The sequence below is a fragment of the Microcebus murinus genome, chromosome 1 (genome assembly GCF_040939455.1).
Source record: "Microcebus murinus isolate Inina chromosome 1, M.murinus_Inina_mat1.0, whole genome shotgun sequence".
NCBI lineage: Eukaryota > Metazoa > Chordata > Mammalia > Primates > Cheirogaleidae > Microcebus > Microcebus murinus.
In genome coordinates, this window is record NC_134104.1 from 1,750,001 (window position 1) to 1,773,212 (window position 23,212).

General features: G+C 58.3%; 1 protein-coding gene across 3 annotated transcripts in view; it reads right to left on the reverse strand.

Annotated features, from left to right (window-relative positions):
- TRPM2 (transient receptor potential cation channel subfamily M member 2) overlaps positions 1-23,212 on the reverse strand; it is a 60,100-nt gene that overhangs the window by 22,467 nt on the left and 14,421 nt on the right. For 2 of the 3 annotated variants that reach the window (XM_075999063.1, XM_075999089.1), the window contains exons 9-21: positions 22,217-22,319; positions 21,152-21,273; positions 20,575-20,910; positions 18,398-18,535; positions 17,780-17,909; positions 17,437-17,582; positions 16,702-16,814; positions 15,617-15,830; positions 12,992-13,110; positions 12,152-12,284; positions 11,476-11,647; positions 4,716-4,899; positions 1-55 (exon numbers count right to left, since the gene is read on the reverse strand). The exon at positions 1-55 is cut by the window's left edge and continues 127 nt beyond it. In XM_075999063.1, the coding sequence (XP_075855178.1) occupies positions 1-55; positions 4,716-4,899; positions 11,476-11,647; positions 12,152-12,284; positions 12,992-13,110; positions 15,617-15,830; positions 16,702-16,814; positions 17,437-17,582; positions 17,780-17,909; positions 18,398-18,535; positions 20,575-20,910; positions 21,152-21,273; positions 22,217-22,319 (1,965 nt within the window). Of the gene's footprint in view, positions 56-4,715; positions 4,900-11,475; positions 11,648-12,151; positions 12,285-12,991; positions 13,114-15,616; positions 15,831-16,701; positions 16,815-17,436; positions 17,583-17,779; positions 17,910-18,397; positions 18,536-20,574; positions 20,911-21,151; positions 21,274-22,216; positions 22,320-23,212 lie in introns of those variants that run through there. The other variant, XM_075999109.1, reaches the window with a different exon arrangement.

A 23,212-nucleotide genomic window follows, 5' to 3' on the forward strand; every position in this document is an offset into this window, starting at 1 on the left:
GCGCTGGAACTTCCAGATCTGGTCCGTGTGCTCCTGGACCTGCTGGAAGGTGTAGCTGTGGGGGAGAGAAGGGCGCCAGGCGCCGGCGTTTGCAGGGAGACAGCCTCGGGGGCAGGACGCGCGCGGGCAGAACGGGCCGGCCAGCCTCAGAACGCCGGGCTCCAGGAGCCAAGGTGAGAAAAAGGAAAAGCACGTGGGTTTTAGATTTTATAAACATCGATAGCGAATAACACAAAGTGCACGTTTATCGGGAGACAGACATGGTTGGCATTGAACTCTGAGAGGAGTTTATCTGCGATTCTGCGGAGACACAGGGCTGCGTCTGGCGGGCGAGTCCTCACGGCGCAAGCCAGCACTGGCTCTTGGCCTCTGGCCTCTGGGCGACAGCGCCAGCGCGTGCTCAGGCCTCCCGAGGCTCAGAACGCGTGTTAAAACGAAGCAGCAACTCCAGCAATGTAGCTGACGAGAGGGGCAGAGGGACGGTGTGAGACGAAACGAGGAAGAAGAGCATTTTCCAAGAGTCACAGGCCGTGCAGGGCCTGTCTGCAGGGGCTGGGTAGGGGCTCTGAGGGCCGCAGGGCTTTCTGGGTTACGGAGGCGGCTTGGGGACACTGAGCCTTCCCCGGGCCATGACATCCCCGCAGCCATGGCCAGGCCCTCGGCCTCCTGGGTGCCACTACCAGGGCCAGGAGTGGGCCACGGAGCCCCCAGAACCAGCCCAGGGGCCTGCTGGGACCTGGCCCCAAACGCTGGGGTTTTCGCTCTGCATGGTCTCCTGTCCCCCGGGGTCCCTTTCCAGGCTGCCTCTGCCCCTGCAAGATCCTCAGCACCGTCTTTGTTCCAAGCTTAAAGCCCGCTGGAGGGTGACGGGGCCCCAAAGCCTGGGGCCCACCAGCTGCCACGGCAAACCTGTGACACTGACATGACACTAGAGGGAGCGTCCCAAGGCCTGAGATGACAACCTCCAGCCGGGGCCAGCAGGGTGGATCACACACAGAAATGGCAAATATCCTAAAAGTTCTATGACAAGACTGAATGTCTTGAAATGCCAAGGACTTAGGGGAAACCCTAGACATTTCCGGAGAGAAGAAATAGCTGCCATGCTATCCATAGCTCCCTGTTGCCGCTGCAGCAGATCACCATAAACGCAGTGGCTTAAAACAATCAGGCTGACTCCTTAATGGTTCCGGAGGTCAGAGGTCGCACTCGGCTAAGCCCAGGCCGTGGGCAGGGCTGAACGCCGCTGGGGCCCCGGGGCAGCCGCGCCCCTGCCTCACACCTTCCCGAGGCTGCCCGGTTCCGGCGCCTCACCTCACATCGCTCCGGCCTCCGCCGTTCCTTCTCTGACTCTGAGACCTGCCTCCCGTCAGACAGGGACCCAGGCGACCCAGGATAATCACCCATCTCAAGCCCCCGACCCCACCCGTGCAGCCCCTTTGGCCACACGAGGCACCGTGCCCACAGTCCCCTGGGGCAGGAGGTGGGCGTCTTTGGGGGCCTCGCTCGGCCTGCCGAGGACACCTATGAGGGGCGGGGCCCACGCTCTGCTGTGCGTGCCGCTCTGACGCTGGGCGGTGGCTCAGGGGGTGGCCCACACAGCGCAAATCCCGCAAAACGTAACTCACGAAGACCTGCAGATGAACAAGCCCTAACGGTGTGGGAGAGACAGACAGCCGTCCTCAGCGGGACAGAACTCCAGGAGACAAGCCCGGAGCCCGGTCAGCACCGTCGGGGGCGCACAGTGGGGCAGCAGGAACATGGTCCGGGGGACACAGGCTGAGCCGCAGCGGCCGGCGGCCACGGCACGTCCCCAGGCAGGGCGGGGAGCACCTGATCCCACAGCCCTGCCTCCCGCAGCCGCTCCAGAACGAGGTCGGGTCACTGCGGGTCACCTTGGCTTCCGGGCGAACAGCCTGGGAGGGCCCGTGGTTCCCGGCTCGCGCCTGTGCCTGAGCGCAGTGTCTGGCCGGGAGGCTGTCAACTGTCAGTTAACGCACTGATCACCTCACGGCCCGCGACACCAGCAGACACGGATCTGTCTCTGAACCGAGAGGTTTACTGACTGCCCTGCAGGGGACACTGCCGCTGCACGGCGTGGCACGCTGCAACTCGCCTGCTTCACTGGTGTGTCTTCCCAGGCCAGGCCCGGCATTTGGACTCCAATAAGCCTTTATCAAATTATTTCTACCCCGAAGGAAGGGAGGGAGGGAGGAAGGAAGGAAGGAAGGAAGGAAGGAAGGAAGGAAGGAAGGAAGGAAGGAAGGAAGGAAGGAAGGAAGGAAGGAAATGGTGCAGTCAGCAGGGAAGGAAGGAAGGAAGGAAGGAAGGAAGGAAGGAAGGAAGGAAGGAAGGAAGGAAATGGTGCAGTCAGCAGGGAAGGAAGGAAGGAAGGAAGGAAGGAAGGAAGGAAGGAAGGAAGGAAGGAAGGAAGGAAGGAAGGAAGGAAGGAAATGGTGCAGTCAGCAGGTTTCGAAGTGACCTCCCTGGACCCCGCAGCCGGAGCAGGCACCAGCAGCGATGAGCTTGGAGCCGCTGCTGGGAGCGGCCGGCCGGCGCGCCTCCTGCCCTGGTCAGAGCTTCACTGCGTTAACGCCGGGCTCCTCCCCAGCTAGCAGCCGCCTGACGCTCTGAGAACCAGAGCTTCGGCTGTCGGTGCAAGGTAGAGGTTTTGGTTAAATTCCAGGGCAGGGTAAATCGGGAGCTCTGCCGACTGTGTCCCTGGAGGTCTGGCGAGCGTCCCCTTAGCTCCTCCTGTTCAATCGCGGGGTGGGGGGGGACCCGGCTCCGCCATGTAGCTGCTGCCGCTCAGTGCACCCAGGGCGGGAACGGGTCCCCCAGGCTGGAGGGACACCCAGTGGCTGGTGTCCCGCGTACATAAGCGGACCCACCTGGCCCGGGGTGGCTGTGAGCAGCGCTGGCCACAACGGCGTGGTTCTCCATTTCGTGCCTCGGTTCCGTTTAGAACCGAGAAACTTCTAAAAAAAGGTTCTGAGGGAAAAACAGCCTCCGTCCACCAGGTAAACACGAGGATGTTGAGAACCACTCTGGGTTGGAAACGCTTCTCTCTCTCCCTCCCTCTTCCGTCCCCACCGCCCTGCCTCTCCCCCGCCCCACCTTCTCTGAGGGGGGCAGGGGACTTTGGAACCTCACCGCGCACTTTTCCTGCTCTCGAAAGGGGGAAATATGTTTAAATTTAGAACAAGAGGAGCAAAGGAACAAGTGCAGAATGAAAATAAAACGACCAAGATAAAAACACAGAACCAGCGCATCTTTCACACACTGGGAGGTGAACAAGAGACAAGTCAGGGCTCCCATGGCGTGGGGCCCACAGGCTGCCGGGCCCCACAGCCATGTGCCACGGCACGTTCTAGTCACGTGTTAAACCGATCGGCAAATTGTATGTGAAAAAATCCAGAGCTCAAATAGTCATTATTTTAAAACCCTATGACAACAGAATTAACATGCAGTATTCCAAGTCTGCTGCCTGTTTCTCTATCTACCGTGTTTCCCCAAAAACAAGACCTACCCATAAAATAAGCCCTCGCAGGATTTCTAAGCATTTGCACAATAGAAGCCCTACCCCGAAAATAAGCCCTAGTGATGGGCGTGGCTACACAGCGCATCTACACAACCCGTGCATGTCGTCGCGGAGCGGCAAAGAAGACGAGCAGCCCTTCTCATCTGCCCCATGGTGACAGCCACTGTCCCAGAGGTGACCGGAAAGGTGCGGGCAGCCCCACCCACAAGGTCGGCTCCCCCTGTCAAGTCCCGGCCATCCTGTGCGTGCTGCAAGCTGAGGCTTTGAGGGGAAAATAACACATCCCCTGAAAATAAGCCCTAGGGTGTCTTCTTGAGGAAAAATAAATATAAGACCCTATCCTATTTTCAGGGAAACACAGTATTACCTTAAATCTTCTCACTTTTCTATTGGCATTAAAACAAAACTCCCTGGTTATGGTATTACTAATTCTAGGCTACCTGGAGATCTTGTTTTTCTCATACAATTCAGACAGTTCTAGGTAAACATTAAAAATTTAATCCTAAACTCATTTAAAACTGAAAATAAAAAAAGGCAAAAGAGATTTTTAAATTAGAGTACCATAAAAACTGCTTGACCCAAAATTCTGGTCCACAGCCTTCAATAGATTACCCACTGGGGCAAAGAAAGCTTAGCCATGTGAATAGGTCCCATTTTGTCAAAAATAATTTGGATCCAACTGTCTTTTATAAAACAGGGAGTTTGTATTACTATCATATGACTAAAATTCTAAAATAAAAGCTATAAAATCTTTGTGTTTATATGTACATGTGTCTGCCCGGGTCTGTCTTCACATACGGCCTTCGACAAACTTGTATGAAATTATTTCTGCCTCGGCAGCCTGGTTGTGGCTGGTACTGACAGCCCTTCCCCGCTGGGACGAACGGGACTTGAGGGCGCACCTGCGCAGCACAGCGCCGAGGACGCGATGAGCAGAACCCACCTGAGCCCGCGTGCTGCGGGTCCCCAGCGGCCGTGACGAGGACAGACCGGCCGCCGGCTCAGGAGGCAGGCAGTGCCCATGGAGAGTGACGCGCCCGCACTATAGGATGTTAGTGACACGCCTGCATGTGCCAGCACTGTCCGCTCTGTCCCCGGGAACCCAGGACCCCGGGAGGACACCAGGATGGCCACCCACCCGCCCACCCTCCCGCCAGCCCATGCTACCAGCGCTCACTTGAACATGGCGATGAGCAGGTTGAGCAGCAGGATGTTGGCGAAGAGCAGGTAGAGGCAGAGCAGGAGGACCGTCAGCCACTCGGGGAAGGCAGGCTCGTGCCGCGCCATGTCGCTCTCGGGGCACTTGGGCTTGTAGGGGTCCGTGCCGTTGGGGCTGCACTGGTCCGGGTTGAAGTTCACGCCTGTCGTCGGAGGTGGGTGGGAAGGCAGGAAAACAACACAGAGTCCCGAGGGTGCCTGGCCGCAAGGGACCCCCAGGGCTTTGGGTCACCGCGACGATCCCCTCAAAGGCCTGCACCTCGGGGTGAGCTCAGCTCAACGCCGGGCCCAGACGGAACCGAGAAGAGGCAGGTGCTCCGGCCAGCGCTCTGCAGCAGCAGGTCTGGCCGCGCGGGGAGCCGGGGCAGAGCCGCAGCCCAGGACCCGCCACCCAGCAGGCACAGCCGGGACCCCGGCCGGGCCAGCAGCAGCTGGGGCTGGGGCTGCCGTCACCAGCGGACACAGGTCCCAGCCCCGGGAGTTCAGTGTCGGGGGAAAGAATTTCAAAGGGAAAAAATGAACAGCGATCACCAAGAGAGGCAGGCCCAGAAAAGGAAAGTGGTTCAGAGGCACGATACTGACGAGTGAAAGAGGTGGTCATGGAACAAAATACCACCCTACATTCGTAGAAAAGGAAATGATATAACATAACTTAAATATAGCGTCAACTTTTGCATTTAAAAATCTCCGAGGAAACATGCCATGCTGTTCATAGTGGTCAGCTCTGGGAGGTGGGGTTATGGATAACATTTTTCTTCATACCTACTGTGAATTTTAAAATTTTCAACAATGAGCACGCACTGTCGGGTAATCAAATACAGTTTTTGAAAATGTCACTAATTTTCTAAGATAGAAACTCACTCTGATGGCTATAAATCCTTACATTAAAAAAAGAAGAAATGTCTGAAATCGTTAATGTAACTTTCCACGTTAGTAAACTAGAAAAAGAAGAGCGAACTAGACCCAGAGCTGAAAGGAGGAAATGATAGAGTTGGACGTAAACAAATGAGAGACAGAAAACAAAAGCAACAAAGAATATCAACAAAACCGAGGTCTGGTTCTTGGGAAATATCGACGAAATTGCAACCTTTCAGCGAGACTCATCTAGAAAAAAAGAGAGACGGCTCAAATAAGTCAGAAATGAAAGAGGACATTCCACCAACCTTATAAAAATAAAAAGAACCATAAGGAAATCCTAGAGGAAATTACTGACAGGTGGTCTTAATAACCTACCTAACAGAAAAAATAAACTACCAAGCAGAAAGTGAGGGAAACAAACTCCCAACACATAGCTGCCCCTTTTCAAGAGAACCTGACAACACAGCTACCCTCGTTGTTTTGTTTAATGAAAAAACGCCTGTGGCCCAACCCATGTCCGAGAGTCTCCTTTTCTCAGTCCAAGAGCCCTACGCAGACAGCAGGGGAGCGAACGCTCTGCTCCAGCTCTGCCTCAGCTCCTGCCGCACAGATTTCAAAGACTCAGGTAAGGCCGGGCGCGGGGGCTCACACCTGTCATCCTAGCACTCCGGGAGGCCGAGGTGGGCAGATCGCTCGAGGTCAGGAGTCAAAACCAGCCTGAGCAAGAGCGAGACCCCCATCTCTACTAAAAATAGAAACAAATTAATTGGCCAACTAATAATATATAGAAAAAAAATTAGCCGGGCATGGTGGCGCATGCCTGTAGTCCCAGCTACTCGGGAGGCTGAGGCAGGAGGATCGCTTGAGCCCAGGAGTTTGAGGTTGCTGTGAGCTAGGCTGACGCCACGGCACTCTAGCCAGAGAAATAGAGTGAGAATCTGTCTTAAAAAAAAAAAAAAAAAAAAAAGAATGGATGTTGGATTTTGTACCATCTTGCATGACCACCAGCACTCTAGCCCGGGCAAGAGAGTAAGACTCTGCCTCAAAAACAAAACAAAACAAAACAAAAAGACTCAGGTAAGCCAGCTCCACAGAGAAAAGGGAAAAGTGAAGAAAGCAAACGCCACCACTCCGCACCTGCCCCTGCTGCCAGCCTGCTGTAGCAGAGGGAAAGAAAACAGTGTCACCCTTTAAAACACTAGCTGCTTTTCCTCAGTCGCCCGACCCTTCCTTTCTTTCTCTGTGTGTCGTGGTCACTCATTCACTCTCTCTATATCTCTCTTTTTCTTTCTTTCTTTCTTGGAGAAATACATAAAGTTTTACTGCTGTATATCCTAAGCACTGTCTGGAATTCTTTCTCACCCATGTACGGACTTCAGACCCTAACAATTATATGCTAATAAATTAGATGAATAGACAAATTCCTAGAAAGACACAATACCAGAAGTGACTGAGGAGGAAACAGAAAATATAAACGGACCTGTAACAAGGGAAGAGATTGAGCCAGGAAGCTGAAAACGCCACACGAAGGCAAGTCCAAGCTCAGAGGGGTTCCCCGGTGAATTCTACCCGACGTTCAAGGAAGACTTAAAACCAACCCCTCACAAACTCTTCCACAACATAAAAGAGGAAGGAACACTTCCTAAGTCATTCTGTGCCGCCACTATTACCCTGATACCAAAACCAGGCAGACTTAACTCCAAGAAAACTACAAACCAATACCCTTTATAAATATAGATGTAAAAATCCTGGGAAAATGCTGGCAAACTGAATCCAGGAACACATAAAAAGGGTTATAAAACCATGACCAAGTGGGATGCATCCCACGAATGCACAGCTGGTTCAACATCTGGAAGTCGATTAACGTACACGCCACAAATAGCACAGAGAACAAAAACCACACGCGCACTTAGATGGGGGGCGGGAAAAGCACTTGGCGAAATCTACCACCTTTCATATCAGAACGCTCGGGACACCAGGAAGAGAAGGGAATCGCTCCAGCCGGACAAGGGACGTTTACAAGAACCCAGGGGACATGACACTCTGCGCTCGGGAGCAGGGTAAAGATGTCCACACTCGCTATTAACATTTCTATACAGCGTGGAACGGGAGGTTCTAGCCGGGGCAGGTGGGCAAGGAAAAGACAGAAACACCGTCGAGATTGGAAAGGAACAGGTGAAACTCTCTCTGCTGATAGATGACATGATTTTGCGTATAAAAAATCCCGACAAACCCTCTAAACCGGAGGTCCCCAAACTTTTTGGCACCAGGGACGGGTTTCACGGAAGACAGTTTTTCCACGGACCAGGGTGGGCAGGGCTGAGGTGGTGACACCAGCGATGGGGAGGGTGGCGGCTGTATAGACGAAGCTTCTCTCGCTCACCCACTGCTCACCTCCTGCGGCGTGATCCCCGGCCCCCATTCCTAGGTTTCAAGGAAGACAATGTTTCCGCAGACCCGGGGATGGGGGGTGGCAGAGCTCTGCAGCCTGGTCCCTCACAGGCCACAGGCCAGTACCAGTCCGCAGCCCGCGGCTGGGGACCACAGCTCTAAACAACTATTAGAACTAATAACGACATTTAGCAAGATTTCAGGATACAAGATCAGTACACAAAACATAGTGTAATTACACTAGTAATTAACAATTCAAAAATGAAACTAATGAAGTAATTCCATTTATAGTAGTTTGGAAAAGAATAATATACTCGGGAATACATCGAACGGAAGCATGAGACTTACACACTGAAAACCACAAAACGCTGTCGAGAGAAATGAAAGGCCCAAGTAAGCAAAGAGACATCCTACGTCCACAGTCAGAAGTCCAGGTGCCTTTTTCGGAGAAATTGATAGGCTGGTCCAAGAACTCACGTGGACCCAAGGCATCCAGACGCCAAAGCAACCCTGAAAAGCAGGACACAGCAGGAGGACTCACGCTTCCCGATTTGGGGACTTACTGCCATGCTGCACTAGCCAAGGCACGAGCGCAGACAGGTGGCCCAGTGGAGCGAGACCGAGAGTCTAGAAATGCATCGGACATCAGTGTCACCTGGCTTTCGACAGGGACGCTGAGACCATTCGAGGGAGAAAGCCTGGCCTTCTTCACGAACAGTGGTGCAACAAGTAGAATCCACATCGAAAGACGGCCCTCAACTACATCGGATGCAAAAATGAACTTCAGTGGATCAAAGGTCAAAGGACAGAGCTACAGCCGTAAGACCCTTAGAAGGAAAACACGGGCATAAATCTCTGTGACCTGAGGTCAGGCAACGGTTTCTTAGACCTGACACCAAAAGCACAAATGACAAAAGAGATTGATAAGGCGAACACCACCAAAATTAAGCACTTTGTGCTTCAAAGGGCACTATCAGGAAAGTGAAAACAACCTGTGGAATGACAGAGAATGTTTGCAAGTCACACATTTGATATGAGACTGGTGTCCTTATGTGAAGAACTTTTACAACTCAATAATAAAAAGACAACCCAACTGAAAATGGACAAAGACAGGAATAAACAGTCCTCCAAAGATACACGAGGGGCCCCACAAGCACATGAGAAGATGCAGACCAGCACCCCAGTGAGCTGCCGCCCCACACCCAGCACCCCAGTCAGGTGCCACTTCACACCCACCAGGGCACCTAGAGTTAAAAAAAAAAAAAAAAGAGACAATAGCAAGTGTTGGCAAGAACGTGCAGAAACTGCAACCTCATACATTGCCGGTGGGAATATTCCCTGCTCTTTGGGAAACAGTTTGGCAGTTCCTCAAAAATTTAAACCTAGAGTTATTAGGCCATTTAAATATGAAATGTCAAATTTCAAATCAAAAGATTAGTTGATTATATCTCAAATGAGAAGCAGCACAATTAATCGGAGTGTGCGCCTGTATTATCGACACAGTTTTGCCATCTTAACGACAGCTTGTTCTCGCCAGCAGTGAAAAGGCCTGGAGAGCGAGTGGCGATGAAATCGTGAAAGGCGTTTTCCACGGCTTGTTAGAACTGAATATATTTCTTTGCAAGAAGTGGTCCAGAGCCGGGAAGAAGGGGTAGTCAGCTGGCGCAAGGTCTGGTGAATATGGTGGATGACAGAGTTTCCAAGTCCAGCTGGTGTAGTTGGAGCAGCACTGTTTGTGTGACATGTGGTCTCGCAAGAGGACTGGCCTGTCTCTATTATCCATCTCAACTGCTTAATCGCAAGCATCCTCATCATTTCGTCCAGCTGGTTGCAGCAGACATCCGCTGTAATCGACTGACCGGGTTTCGTGAAGCCGTAGAGGATAATACCAGGGCTGGACCACCAAATAGACACCATTAGCTTTTTTTTGATGAATATTCAGTTTTGACTGTGTTTCGGCACTTCATCTTTATCCAGCCATTGTGCCAAATGCTTGCGATTGCCAAAAGGAATCCATTTCTCATCACAAATAACAATACAGTGTAGAAATGGTTGGCCTTTATGCCGTGACAGCAAAGAAAGGCAAGCTCAATATATTTCTCTTCTGACGCTTGTTTAATTCGTGCAGAACCATCTATCCAGCTTCTTTCCCTTGCCCATTTGTTCCAATTGGTCCAATATTGTTGGAATTGTAACATCAAACCCTGCTGCTGATTCACGCGTAGGTTGAGATGGATTCGCTCCCACTACAGCCCTCAGCTCATCATCATCCGCCTTGGTCTTGGGTCGCCCACACGGCTCCTTTTCCAGATTAAAATCATGAGAATGCAACTTCTCAAACCACTGACGTATTATGAGTTCATTACTCACATCCTTCCCAAGCACTTTGATGATATTTCATTGGTCCCACAACAGAACTCATATTTGAAGATAACACGAATTTTTGACTTATCCCTGGTTTCACAAATATTGCTCTAAAAAAATTTTTGAAAGATGATCACAAGCCAAACTGTGTGTTTGAAAGAGTGAGGATATTACCTTCACAATAAAAATAAAATAAGAAGTGTCAAAGTGAAATGTCAGAGATATCAGTTAACTTAGTACCTAAGGAAATTGGACATTTCATACTGAATACCCATACCATACGACCCAGCAATTCCACTCCTGGGTGTCTATCTGGGAGACATGAGAACACGCCCCCACATGAAAACTCACAAATAACCGTGCTCGCAGCCTTGCTCGTAGCATTCAGAGGAGGAGACAACCGAGCGCCCGCCGGCCGGGGAACGGATCAGCAGAACGTGCTGCGCCCACACAACACATACTGTTCAGCCACGAAAAGGAATTAGACCCTGACGCACAGTGCAGTACGAGGAACCTTCGATGCATAACGACACGAGAAGGAAGCCAGACACGGAACACGCCGTATTACATTACCCACTTTATATGAAAAGCCCAGAAAAAGCAAATCTACGACAACAGAAAGTAGATTAGTGGTTGTCCGTGGGGTGCAGAGGGACATCTAATGGGCACACGGTGTCTTTTTAGGGTGATGCAAACGTTATAAAATTACATTCCGCAGACACACTGAAAACCACTGAAGTGGGTGCGCTTGACCCAGGCGAACGTCATGGCACCTGAATCACATCTCAATGGAGCTGCCTTAAAAAAATTCAGTCTACAAAAAGGGTCCATCCAAAGAGGAGGAAGTTGTTTCTGACTAGGGAGGGGGAGAGGGGAAACGGGGTGTCATTTAGGGTGGGGGGCTGTCAGCCGAGGCACCAGTGCCCCAGACCACCCCTCAGCCGACCTCTGACCTCTGCATGGCACAGCCCAGCCCCCACCGCCGTCCGTGAGCTGGCGGAACCCCCAGAGCCGCAGCGACCCCAGTCACACAACCTCGGGTCCCCTCCCCTCCCCTGCTCATCCTGCTGCCGTCAGCACCCCAGCCGCCCGCCCTGGGCTCCTACCGTCGATGTAGGCCGGGATCTGCCCGAAGATGGTGAGGTAGGAGTGGTAGACGACCCCGCGGAAGATCCAGTCCACCCGCCTCTCGTTGTGGATGAGAATGGCCTGCTTGGCCACCCCGAAGGACACCACCCACACCGCCAGCAGGAAGAGGAAGAAGAAGACGTCCTTCATCTGCAGAGACAGTGAGGCACTGGGGCTGCACCTTCCCTGCCCCTGACACTCTCCCTGCGCAGAGGTGGGTTCCGCCTGCCACACCTGGTAACAACGACATCGGAGAAGCCACCGCCACCCAGGAAGCAGTGAGCTCCCTGGGAGCAGCCCCGGGGCTACCGCTATGACCTCCTGGGGGAACCAAACCTCTGCGCCGGGCACCCCACGGTGGGACCAGAGATCAGAAATGAGCCGTGGAGATCAGAGAGGGGAGCCGGGGAGGGCTTCCTGGAAGAAGTGACTCGCGGGCGATGGTGCAAGAAAGGCATCCGAGGGTGGGAGCCCAGGGACAAAGTGGGGACACGGGGACCTACGTGTGCTGAAGCCCTGGTCTACCTCCCTTGCAACGGCACAAGGCCAGAAGCACGGATGGATGGGCCAGGACTGAGAACGCAGGAGCAAGCTCGTGCGCACCGGCCACAGGTTCTCGGCACGGCGTCACCCTCCCGGGCCGCAGCCCCGTACCATGCGCTTCACGATGATGATCTTGGGCCCCAGCGTCTTGCTCACGGTGAAGATGTGCATCAGCCGGAGGCAGAACATGATGAAGTCCAGAGACAGGACCACGCGCCCGGCGTACAGCGTTGCCGGGATGAGCCTGTGGGCGGCGGAAGCGGCCCCGCCTCACCCTCTGCCCAAGTGGCCACCATGGCCCCAGGGCCGTCCCCGGCTGCACCCCAGCCCAGGGGTGGCCCGTGGAGGAAAGGGCTCCGGGGGAGCCGGGGCCGGTGTGTGGAAAGCTGCGTGTGAGGTCGAGGGCAGAGCCCCTGGCTGCTCTCCAGAAAGGCCCCCAGGACCAGCCCTGCAGGGTGGCTGGGATGTGGGACACCATGCAGGCCTGGCCAGGTCCCCCTTGCCTCACAGAGGAAGGGGCCATGGCCCGCAGATGCACGAGGCCCTAATGGGCAGTGACGTGACCCGCGGGAGAGGGGGGCAGAGGGAGAAAGCAGCAGTCACATGTCTGCAGAGCTGGGACAGTCCCAGTGAGGGCTCCCGGCAGCCCCTCGTGCCCGCGGCACCCCTCGTGCACCCGGCAGCCCCTCGTGCTCCCGACAGCCCCTCGTGCCCACAGCACCCCTCGTGCACCCGGCAGCCCCTCGTGCCTGCGGCAGCCCCTCGTGCGGCCGGCAGCCCCTCGTGCCCGTGGCTGCCCCGGTCTGCAGGGCGCTCTGCCGCGCTCCCCTCTCCTCCAGCAACCCAGGGGCAGGCAGGATGGCGCGTCCTGCCCCCGTTGGGCGGGCGACACTCTGGGGTCTGGCGAGGAGCAGAGTCTCACCCAGGCTGGGGCCAGGGACGTCCACCCACCTGCAGGTCAGCCCCGCTATGAAGAGCAGGATGGCGCCGACGTCCAGCTTGTTCCAGAAGTCGCTGAAGTACAAGGCCGCCTTCTTCATCAGCCCACACTCGTCAGGGTCGTAGAAGAGCTACTGGGAGGAGGGCGCGAGGGGAGGCAGACGCCCGTCATCATCATCATCGTGCTCATTATTGCTCTCGCGGTCACTGCCGCTGTCACTGTCACTGGCATCATTATCACCGTCGCTATCGTTAACACTATCACTGCTGTTACCATTAGTATGTCACCATCATCATTGTGATCATGCTCATTATATCAGTAACGTTATCACCACCATGACCATCACCACTGCCGCCATGACCACCACCACCACCATCACCATCACAACCACCACCACCACCACCACTATCACCACCATCACCATCACCATCATCACCACCACTACTACCACCATGACCATCACCACCACCACCACCACCACCACCATCACCATCACCACCACCACCACCACCACCACCACCACCACCACCACCATCACCACCATCACCACCACCACCACCATCACCACCATCACCACCACCACCACCATCACCACCACCACCACCACCACCACCACCACCACCACCATCACAACCACCATCACCACCACCACCACCATCACCACCACCACCACCACCACCATCACAACCACCATCACCACCACCACCACCATCACCACCACCATCACCACCACCACCACCACCACCACCACCACCACCATCACAACCACCATCACCACCACCACCACCATCACCACCACCACCACCACCACCATCACCACCACCACCACCACCACCACCATCACCATCACAACCACCATCACCACCACCACCACCATCACCACCACCACCACCACCACCACCACCACCACCATCACCATCACAACCACCATCACCACCATCACCACCACCATCACCACCATCACCACCACCACCACCACCACCATCACAACCACCATCACCACCACCACCACCATCACCACCATCACCACCACCACCACCACCACCACCACCACCACCACCATCACCACCACCACCACCATCACCACCACCATCACCACCACCACCACCACCACCACCATCACCATCACCACCACCACCATCACCACCACCATCACCACCACCATCACCACCACCACCACCATCACCACCATCACCACCACCATCACCACCATCACCATCACCACCACCACCACCACCACCACCACCATCACCACCACCATCACCACCACCACCACCACCACCACCATCACCACCACCACCACCACCACCACCATCATCACCACCACCACCACCACCATCACCACCACCACCACCATCACCACCACCACCACCACCACCACCACCACCATCACCACCACCACCACCACCACCACCACCATCACCACCACCATCACCACCACCACCACCACCACCACCATCACCACCACCACCACCATCACCACCACCACCACCACCACTATCACCACCATCACCATCACCATCATCACCACCACCACTACTGCCATGACCATCACCACCACCACCACCATCACCACCACCACCACCACCACCACCATCACCATCACCACCACCACCATCACCACCACCATCACCACCACCATCACCATCACCACCACCATCACCACCATCACCACCACCATCACCACCACCACCATCACCACCACCACCACCACCACCATCACCACCACCATCACCACCACCACCATCACCACTGCCGCCATGACCATCACCACCACCACCACCACCACTATCACCACCATCACCATCACCATCATCACCACCACCACTACTGCCATGACCATCACCACCACCACCACCACCACCACCACCATCACCACCACCACCACCACCACCACCATCACCATCACCACCACCACCATCACCACCACCATCACCACCACCACCACCACCACCATCACCATCACCACCACCACCATCACCACCACCATCACCACCACCACCACCATCACCACCACCACCACCACCACCACCATCACCATCACCACCATCACCATCACCACCACCACCATCACCACCACCATCACCACCACCATCACCATCACCACCACCATCACCACCATCACCACCACCATCACCACCACCACCATCACCACCACCACCACCACCACCATCACCACCACCATCACCACCATCACCACCACCACCATGACCATCACCACCACCATCGCCAACACCACCATCACTATCTTGTGTGGCCCAGGCTCCCAGGTAAACAAAGACACTCCCACCAGACAGGACTTCCCCAGCACTCAGAGGTCACCTCCCAGAGGCTGGGACAAGGCCAAACCACTCCTTGGGCAAGGTTAATCCCTTGCTGTGTGGGGTCCCCACTACGTTCCCTCGGGGCCAGCACCTGGTGGATGATTGGGACCCTCAGGGCTGGGGTGGGGCGGGGTCAGCCCACATATCTCGCAGGGCACTGGGTGAGGCTCCGTGGCGATGGTCACTTGGCCCAGGGTCCCCTGAGGGAAGGTGACTGAGCAGGTGGCTCCCGAGCTGGGGGTGCCCTGGGTGGTGGTGGCCGGCTTGGGGCTATGGGGGCCCTGAGGACCCCGGGCAGCAGGTGGGCCATACCTGCCGCGTCTCCTCACACACCAGAGAGAAGAGCCAGAGGTAGATGGCGCACTCGCACCAGGACGGCGTGGGCTGGAAGTCCACCATGAGCACGTAGGCGAACAGGCAGAGGAAGGCGAAGTAGGACAGGATGTTCAGGTGGAAGATGACCACGGGCGCGTTGAAGAAGGCGCGGGCGCGGGCCGGGCCACGCACCGCCTGCAGCCTCTTCTCCCTGCGTGGCGGCGGGCGGGGAAGGTGACCTCGGGGGCCGGGGTCCTAACGTCCCACAGACTCCGGCCACCAGGGGACCCTCACACCACTGAGGGGATGCGAGCTGGGGGCGAATGTGCTCGGGGCCCAGGGCCCCACGGCAGTTACGGGAGGAGTGGGGGACCCCCCCCCCACGGCCACAGCAGGGCCTGGACCAGACAGCCCGGCAAGGGGAGCACCTAACGACGGCCTCTGACTTCCTGCCCACGGCGTGACTTCCGTGGCTCTGAGCCTGGCCCGGGGCCGGGTCCCGCCTACGGGGCTGAGTGGGGCTGAGTGGGGCTGAGTGGGCCCTCAGCCCCCTGGGAATGGGGACAGGCCTTCCTCGCCGTCCCTCACGAGGGGCAGGGCTGGCCAGGATGGCAGAGCCTCCTCACTGTCCTTGTTCCCGGAAGCGGGGAAGGGCAGCAGGGCCAGCTCCGTCAGCAGCAGGCATGGCTCTGCCGCGCTCGGGAGAGCGCTAGAAGAGCAAGCCGCTCCTCCCTGCCTCGGTTTCCCCTCTGGACGCCCTCAGCACTCACACCGGCTCTTGCCTGTGTGCTTGGCAGACAGGGACAGGAAGGAAGCGGCAACGTGGCCTGTGGGTTGCGGAAGGGCTCGGAACCGAGCCGGCACCCGGCCGGGGCCTTGGATCTGCCCTGACTGCCGGTGCCGGAGCCCCAGCGCGGCCCTCGGTGGGACAGGGCTGGCCCGCCACGGGCCCCGCCAGCTTCTGAGCAGTGCGGGTGGGGCACGACGGGCCAGGCCTGGGCCTCTCCCACACCCAGCACCCGGGCCCCTCCCACACCCAGCGCCCGGGCCCCTCCCACACCCCGCGCCCGCACCCGCGGCACCTGAAGGAGATGAGGCCCGTGAAGAGCAGCGGGAAGGCCACCATGCACAGGGCCACGCGCCACAGCCCATTGTCCACGCAGAGCTGGCCCCACCACACCTTGGTCAGGAAGGCCTGCGGAGGGGCAGTCTCAGGACAGGGCCTGACCCTGGCGGGAGTGACGTCCACGCTCATAGCTGTGACACGCCCTGCACCCCAAGGTGCCCGTCGTCTCTCAGCTGAGGGCCGGCTGTGGACGCCCAGTCCCGGCCCTCCTCCCGCCTGGAGCTTCAGGACCTCCGTCTAGGGGTCCCGGGCCCTGCAGTCACGGGCTCTCAGGAGCCGGCCTCTCTGAGCACTGCAGAACGCGATGGCACCCTCCGGGCCCCGCACAGCCCGGGACAGGGTGGGCACCTGGCGGACCTGGTGACAGCATGAGGCTGCTCCAGGGGGGGCTGGGGCCTGAGGGCGCTTGCTGCGGGGCAGGCCCAGCCAGGGAGCCCAGGTTGCTCCAGAAGGACGTGCTGTCCCCCACCCCCCGACCCTCCCGAGGCCCCCAGGTAGAGGGGCTGAAGCTGGCCCTGGGGCCTCCCGGGACGTGTGTGCGGAGGGGAGCAGCTGCCCCGCCCCAGCAGCCCCTGCCTTTGCTTGGCCGCGTCTCCTCATCCGTACACGGGAGGGAGCAGCCTTCCGGGCCGGAGCCCATGGGCCGCCTGGGCCCCAAGCCTGTGTGAGCGTGCTGCCCTTGGAAGGTCACCTGGATGCCCCCATGAGACACGAACTTCATGTCCTTGGCCTCCAGGGCCAGCTGCAGGCAGGTGGTCTTGCCCCAGGCCTCGGACACGCGGGTGAGCAGCTTCTGGGCCCGCTCCTCGTCCTTGCGGTAGCACTCCGTGAAGACCCCTGGCGGGCAGGGGCCGCGTCAGAGCAGCGGGGGATGACGGCCGAGCCTGGGGCAGGCTGAGAGCAGCCCCTCCGCCACACCGCCAGGACACAGGCAGGGCACGGGGCAAGGCAGGGAAAATGGGGGCCCGATGTCCCCAAAGCCCCAGGTGCAGGGACAAGGCCCCCAGGGTGAGGGCACGGCCCCTGGGGCTCACCGATGGCTCTGAGCTCGTACTCATCCGCCAGCGCCAGCATGTCCTCAGAGGTGTCCGTGTCCTCCTCCTCCTTGGACAGCTCCTTCAGGATCCTGCTGCAGGCCAGGGCCGCGGCCGTGCAGTCCTGGCTCTGGGGCCGGGAGCCAGAGTGAGACCCCGCCCCGCCTGGGGACCCAACACACGGCCAGGGTGGCAGAAACGGCAGCCCTGGGGCAGTGCGGGCCACCTGGGACAGTCCGGGACACAGGCTGCCTGCTGTGTCCCCGTCTGCATACACCACCTGGGTTGTCCCGAACCAGCACGCAGCCCCTTTCTGGTGGCCCAGGCTCCGCGCTGGCCGTGGGCGCGGTCTCTCTAATGACAGAGCGTGCACTGCCGCAGCGCCTGCCCCCCAGAGCCCGTGTGGGCCACAAGCACAGTACCGGGTGCCACCCGGCCTGCGGGGGCCCGGCGAGCCTGGGCCCTGCGCACAGCGCGGGAGGAGTTTGTTTGGCAGAGAGGATCCCCTTCCCGCCTAGAGCTAAGTTCCTGCTCTGGGCGCCCGAGCCCTTTCTGGGGTGAGGATGCCCACTGCCCTCGCTCCGCAGCCTGTGTCTGCCGGGCAGCAGGTCTTCCCACCTGAGCCCAGATGATCCCTGCCAGCTCCCGACGGTTCTGGACGATGGCCCAGATGAGGAGGTCACGGACGGGGTCCATGGTGAAGGTCATGTGGCCCGTGGAGCGCTTGTAGAGGGCCCGGAGGCTCACTCCCTGCACCTGGGGACAGAGGACGGTCAGCGCCCGGCCTGGCCGGCTCAGCGTCCCCGGGGAGCCCGCTGGGCGTGGGGTCCCCACCGCTTTCCCAGGGCCACCACCTGCAAAGACTGAGCCCACATCTTGCTTTTTCAAGCACCCTAGAACACTCATGTGCACACTCAAGCTTTTAAAAAACATTGTTCTGGAGACATCTAGAAACATCTAGAAAGTGGACTACCCATTGAACTCCTTCACCAACATTTTTAGACTCTTGGAACATGTCAGGCACTTCAGGGTTCCTTAGTCTTGTTCTGCTGCATCAAAGCCTTTTGCAATTAAGCGAAATCCCAGCGCAACAGCCTCTCAATAGATCTGTGGCTGTGAGCTCCTCGGGGAACCTAACTCAGTGTCCCCTGTGGAGAAGCCACCGAGACGGACCTGCTGACCTGGCAGCGAGGCCCACGCGGCAGCAGGCGGACCCAGGAACCAGGCTCCACGGCCAACCGGGAAGCATGAGCTCGGACGGTCGGGAAACAACTCCCAGAAGCGGAGAACCACATCACACAGGACAAAACCACACTTTCTCCAAGTGATTCTAGAGGTTTCCCGAAGACTTATCTTTGCAAAGAAATCAGTGCATCTTCTTAAACTACAGATGCAGATAAGCGTGAGCTTCTGTTTTGGGCCTTCTCAAGCACATTGCAACTGGGTGTCTTAAATCAACGCCCCGGAGCCAAGCGGACCAGAACCGTGACTACAGAAAACCAGGCCACAGCCATGTCCTTCTCAGGGGTCAGGCGTGGCCCGCCCGGGACAACAGACAGGGTGAAATGGGTAACTTTCTAGCAGCAAGAAACCAAAACCAACTGTGATCTTAGAAGAAATAGAGGACCTAAACAGAGAAATACCCAGGACAGAAGCTGAGAAAGGAATTAGAACTATTAAACATAAAGCGCTGGGTGCAGGTGGTGCCACAGGGCATGTGCCGGCTTGCCAGGGCTAGGTAACATCGACCACACAGCCGACCCCAGGGCAGAGGGGCCTCCCGACGGCTTTTACAAAACTGGATGAATCGATGCCAGAGCCGGACAAACGCGGCCCCCAGATAAAAGAACCATCCGAGGCTTAGATGTCCTGACACAAAAAGATGTTGGCAACAGACCCAGCATCTTGTCAAACACACCCCACACTGCAGTCCAGTTCAGACTCAAGACGGGAAGGGAAACACGTCCCACTACCAAGAAATCCATCAATGCACCAAATCCATGAGTCAAAGAAGAAACGCCGCTCAGACTTCTCCAAAGGCATCTGGGGAGCCCCAGCGCAGAGGCTTTGTTGTGTAAAACTGCAAAGAACCAGAGCCGGGGACCCCGTGGGAGGCCCAGGGGATCAGGACCCAGATGCCCACCCCGCCTCAGCGCGGCGGTGCAGGCTGGGGGTCCCACAGATGCGCGGAGAGCTGCTGGCCCCACTGCACAAAGAGCGGGGACCCCGGGCGGGCGGGAAAGGGCTGGCTTCAGGGCAGGGGCCGCTGTCCCGGGTAACCTTCTGTGCCGTTTGGAATTTTCAGGAAGGGAGTGTTACAGAGTGAACTGTGTCCCCTAAGTGCACACGCTGGAGCCCTAACCCCCGCGTGACTGCAGGGCGTGGAGACGGGGCCTGCGCGGGGATAATCACGGTTAGCTGAGGTCGGAGGGCGGGTCCCCGCCCCAACAGGATGGCTGTGTTACAAGTACAGAAGAGACACGAAGACACACACACACACACTTCTGCCCGTGCAGACACGGCGAGAGGGCGCCGTCCATCCGCATGCCAGGGAGACGGGAAGAGCGCCCCCGCCAGAGACCACCCTGCGGGCGCCCCCCCCAGACTCCGGCTTCGGACCCGCGGGGACCGGTTCCTGCCGGCGAGCCCCGTCTGCGTGTGCCCACAGCAGCGCGGCCGCCCACGACAGAGCGCGGCCCTCGTGGGTAGAATCAAGGGTCACTCTAACCGCAAGGCGCTGAGCGCGCAGCAGCCGCCCAGGGTGGGGGGGTGGCCGGCGCGTTACCCGCACGCACGTTGAGCTTGATGTGAGGCACGGGCAGCGAGAGCCGCGGCCGGTCGCTGTGGCGGGGCCGCGGGTACAGCGGCTGCGTGAAGTCCCCCAGCAGCTCCCGCAGCACCTGGGCCACGTGGTGCATCTGCACGCAGGCCGGGCGCTCGGGCTCCTCCGCCAGCGCCTTCTGCAGCTTGCTGTGGAACAGGCAGGAGGGCTCCAGGTTCTCGTACAGGTAGAGCAAGGTGTCCCAGGTCACGAACTCCTTCAGCCGCACCCCGTTCTCCAGGAAGAGCTTCACGAACTCAGGCTTGTTGGAGATGAGGGCGGCGGTCATCGTGGGGTGCAGATCTGAGGGCTGAGAGCGGGCGTCGTGGGGCGACCACTGCAGGAGGCTGTCGCCCCACGTCCGCCCGATCTTGGAGACCCGCAGGCCGGGCTGCCGCTGTCTCCAAGCTGGGGGGATGAAACCTGCGGGGGGCGCCCGCCACCAAGGAGGGGACTGGGATCGAGTCGAGGCCACCCCGGGCCTGCCTTGCTTTCGCGGCACGGTGTGCGGGCCTGGCAGGCCCCGCCCTGGGCACCCCGAGAAGACTGACCTTCCACTGCCACTCATCCGTGAAGATCTCGCTGCGGGCGATGTCCACGCGGTTCCACGCCACTGCCAGCTTCAGCTGGTGGTCCCAGTTCTCGTGGCCAAAGTGATCTTGGCTCCGAGAGGCTGCGGGTGAAAGCATGCACATGGGGACCTCGGTCTGGGGCTCGGAGCCGTTTCCCCTCAGCGCCCGCTGGCGCAGGGAGTCAGAGTCGGGAGCGGTCCTGAGCCCGCATGGCCACTTTCTAATCTTCCCCGTGTATGCAGTTGTGTTTGCACGTCCTGGTCTTTAGTGTTTGGCTTCCAAAGGAGAAAAAGATAAAACAAGGGGGATGGGAAGGCCCCTGGAAGTGTCCTCAGCAGGACGGGGAAGCGCAAGGGCAGTGGCTGCCCACGTCTGTCCGTGCCCCTGCGCTGGGAGGGCAGTCAGACATCGGAGCGCAGCCCCCGGCAACCGGAGGCCGCGGAGCAGCCGTCACCCAGGGAGCAATCCCTCCCGACTGGAGATTCATCGCCCGAGCGCCGGCTCTGCCTTTGGACTCTTCCACGCAACTGAGGCAGAGGATTGCACGCGTGGGGCAAAGTGGGAAGTCAGGAGTGGGGCTTCCATGGTTCCCTCTGCCCTGAATTGCAGGAGAAGTTATGATGACCACGAAGGTGTAGGTCAGTGCAGGCTGCGCTCGGATGTCAGCTAAGAAGACTGGGCAAGGAAAGCAGCTCCTGCTCCTAACCTCAGGTGCCGGGCAGGTCCCCCACCCAGGGAGGCAGGTCCCCCACCCAGGGAGGCAGGTCCCCTACCCAGGGAGGCAGGTCCCCTACCCAGGGAGGCAGGTCCCCCACCCAGGGAGGCAGGTCCCCCACCCAGGGAGGCAGGTCCCCTACCCAGGGAGGCAGGTCCCCCACCCAGGGAGGCAGGTCCCCCACCCAGGGAGGCAGGTCCCCCACCCAGGGAGGCAGGTCCCCCACCAGCTGCCCTCTGCCAGTGCGTCTGAGCGCGGGGCAGCGTCTGGTGCAGCATCCTGAAAGCCTGCGTCTGTCCCCCCATTGCCCCGCTCTCCCCGGCCCTCACCTTTCAGCAAGGCCTGCAGGATGGCCACGTCCACGTCCTGCTGCCCGTCCTTGCCTTCCCGGAAGATGGTCAGCAGCTGCCGCCTCCGCACGATGTCCTGGATCTGCAACAAGCGTCTTCTAAGTCAGAGATGCAGTGACCACGTTTGTGAGTGGTCTGTCGGGGACCACCCACCCGTGTGTCTCTCTATCCATCCACCCACCCGTGTGTCTCTCCGTCCATCCACCCACCCGTGTGTCTCTCCGTCCATCCACCCACCCGTGTGTCTCTCCGTCCATCCACCCACCCGTGTGTCTCTCCGTCCATCCACCCACCCGTGTGTCTCTCCGTCCATCCACCCACCCGTGTGTCTCTCCGTCCATCCACCCACCCGTGTGTCTCTCCGTCCATCCACCCACCCGTGTGTCTCTCCGTCCATCCACCCACCCGTGTGTCTCTCCGTCCATCCACCCACCCGTGTGTCTCTCCGTCCATCCACCCACCCGTGTGTCTCTCCGTCCATCCACCCACCCGTGTCTCTCTCCGTCCATCCACCCACCCGTGTGTCTCTCTATCCATCCACCCACCCATGTGTCTCTCCATCCATCCACCCACCCGTGTGTCTCTCCGTCCATCCACCCACCCGTGTGTCTCTCCGTCCATCCACCCACCCGTGTGTCTCTCCGTCCATCCACCCACCCGTGTCTCTCTCCGTCCATCCACCCACCCGTGTGTCTCTCCGTCCATCCACCCACCCGTGTTTCACTCAGTCCATCCACCCACCCGTGTGTCTCTCAGTCCATCCACCCAGCCTTGTGTCTCTGTCCATCCACCAACCCGTGTGTCTCTGTCCATCCACCAACCCGTGTGTCTCTGTCCATCCACCCACCTGTGTGTCTCTGTCCATGCACCCATCCACACACACACTCTCCCATCATCTGTCAGTCAAGCCGTCTCCTAGCAGCGGTGCCTGCTGCCAGCTGCTCCTGCCCCAACTCCCTGCACCCTGCGGCCAGG